The sequence below is a fragment of the Megalobrama amblycephala genome, linkage group LG24 (genome assembly GCF_018812025.1).
Source record: "Megalobrama amblycephala isolate DHTTF-2021 linkage group LG24, ASM1881202v1, whole genome shotgun sequence".
NCBI classification, from domain to species: Eukaryota; Metazoa; Chordata; class Actinopteri; order Cypriniformes; family Xenocyprididae; genus Megalobrama; species Megalobrama amblycephala.
Window position 1 is genome coordinate 21,466,922 of NC_063067.1, and position 2,346 is coordinate 21,469,267.

Genomic DNA, 2,346 nt, shown 5'->3' on the forward strand with positions numbered 1-2,346 from the left:
AAATACGTGATTCGGCTATGAAGAAACGTTGGTGGCAAACAGCAAGAGTATTCCCCCAATTCCCCTTATCACTTCACAGCCAGGCCGACTGCACTCGCCTCTTTGTTGTTTGTCCCTCCAGGGCTGATTGAGCAGCGCGTGACTGACAGCCCGCGGGGGTGTTGTCCAATCAGCAGTCTGCCCGCGCCCAATGGGTGAGTCCGCGCGCCTATTGGCTGAAGCGAGTGTGGGAAAGAATGCAGAGAGGGTTTCACACGAACTGGGAGCATGCGATCTATCTATAAATACCGCTGGCGTGTGGCAGTGGGAGATTCGACTTGCCCTCTGAAGCGCTACGCCACTCACGCTCGTGTCCTCATATGACAGCCTGCCGACTATAAGTCATATAGCTGATAAGAGGGACTCACGCTCTCTCTCGTGACCATCCCGAGATCTTGGCTACGCTCCGCATCTAATCCTAAGAGCCCGTCTCTGTGTTTTAAAAAAAAACACCACACGGAATATAAACACTTTTTTGGCTTATACCGGACCCGACTTTGGTTTCGATAATGCCAGCCGATAATATGGAGAAGCAGACCGCATCACCTATTGCTGGTGCCCCTGCCAGTGGATCTCATACTCCGGACAAACCAAAGAATGCCAGCGAGCACAGAAAGGTAAATATCACTTAGCGTGTGGCACTTTTTGCGACTGTATATTGTTTTAGAAGAATGTCAGTTGCCGTTTCCATTTTGTCCAGTCAGTATGAACATTTTTTTTAGAGGTTTTGTAATATAAATGAATGACCTTTGCGTCTTATCTGCAGTCTTCAAAGCCAATCATGGAGAAACGCCGCAGAGCGAGAATTAACGAGAGCCTTGGACAGCTGAAGACCCTGATACTCGATGCTCTTAAAAAAGATGTAAGTTCTGTCTACGGATATGTTTTTTTTTTTTTTCACGTGTCAATAACCAAACGATCTTAATCTTAAAAACAAAATTTCTAATCGGTTCCTCTCATTCACAGAGCTCCAGACACTCTAAATTGGAGAAAGCAGATATTCTTGAGATGACAGTCAAGCACCTGCGCAATTTGCAGCGTGTTCAGATGACCGGTAAGTTACTAAGTCATTCAAATGTGGGATTTTAAACATATGGTTTTAAAAACGTAATTGTATTTCCTAAATACCCAATCCTAATAAACGTTACCTTTGCTTTCCAGCGGCCCTGTCAGCTGACACAAACGTCCTCAGCAAATACCGCGCAGGATTCAACGAGTGCATGAACGAGGTGACTCGATTTCTCTCTACCTGCGAGGGGGTGAATACGGAGGTTAGGTCGCGACTTCTCAACCACCTGTCTGGTTGTTTGGGACAGATGATGGCCATGAACTACCCTCAACCTGCCCCATCTCAGCAGGCTCATTTGGCTCAGCCTCTTCACGTGCAGCTTCCTTCAACTTTGCCCATCAACGGCGCCTCAATGGGCTCCAAACTCAGTCCTTCAGAAGCGGTTTCACCTAAAGTCTTTGGAGGATTCCAGCTGGTGCCAGCCACCGACGGACAGTTTGCTTTTCTTATCCCCAACCCTGCTTTCGCTTCTGCTACAACCCCAGTCATTCCATTGTACGCAAACGCAAGTGTTCCAGTGGCTGTCAACGCCAGTCCCGTCCAGGCCAGCTCAGCTCCCACGGTGGCATCTCCCGTGCAGGGAATGACCTCCTTCGCGGGCGTTTCACAGGCCGTCAGTCCCGTTGGTGTTAGTGCCGGAGCAGAAAGCAATGAGCCGGTGTGGAGACCTTGGTAGACTTGCTCATCCAATACAAACTTTCTAAAACAGTTTTTCATGATGAAGAAAATACGTTTAGTTCCGTTATAAGGGACTTTGTTGACCTTCTGTTGGACAATGCGCATATGTTTGTTAGCTGATTCCAATATTTGGATGTTGTTAATGAATATTCTGTTGTTAATTCAATAGAATAACACTTAATGTTTATAAAGTACTTTTTTAAATGAAAGAATTTAGTTTTGTACAAAGTTTGTAAAAGATTATATCATGCCAAAGCTTTCTTGTTTCTTTCATGATGAGTGTTTATGTTTGATGCTGAATAAATCAAAATTACTAAAATGTATCGTGTTCAATCTATTTTGTTGTTTTTTTTTATCAAGATTTGTTCTTGATGTAAATATATAATACCAATGGATAAAGTTAAAGGACAAATCGTTTTTATTTTTGCTATTACTTGGTTCTTCATTTAAAATTAGAGTGACAATCTACATTTAGCCTATATTGACAATTAATACGCATGAAGATTGGCGGTTTTTACACAAGTTTTATTAAACAAATTTAAAACAATACGTTTTTAAAC

At 43.5% G+C, this 2,346-nt stretch overlaps 1 protein-coding gene across 1 annotated transcript; it reads left to right on the forward strand.

Moving 5' to 3' along the window:
• The first annotated feature begins 238 nt into the window (after positions 1-238).
• her9 (hairy-related 9) lies at positions 239-2,105 on the forward strand. Its single transcript, XM_048178843.1, has 4 exons — positions 239-656; positions 806-901; positions 1,006-1,093; positions 1,201-2,105. Exons 1-4 carry the CDS (start codon positions 549-551, stop codon positions 1,782-1,784), a joined length of 876 nt encoding a protein of 291 aa, XP_048034800.1. The 5' UTR covers positions 239-548; the 3' UTR covers positions 1,785-2,105.
• Positions 2,106-2,346: the final 241 nt, after the last annotated feature.

Coding starts and splice junctions, on each gene's coding strand:
- her9 (XM_048178843.1), top strand. CDS start 549: ATGCCAGCCGATAATATGGAGAAGCAGACCGCATCACCTATTGCTGGT. Junction 657..805: donor ATGCCAGCGAGCACAGAAAG/GTAAATATCACT, acceptor TCTTATCTGCAG/TCTTCAAAGCCAATCATGGA. Junction 902..1,005: donor TCGATGCTCTTAAAAAAGAT/GTAAGTTCTGTC, acceptor TCTCATTCACAG/AGCTCCAGACACTCTAAATT.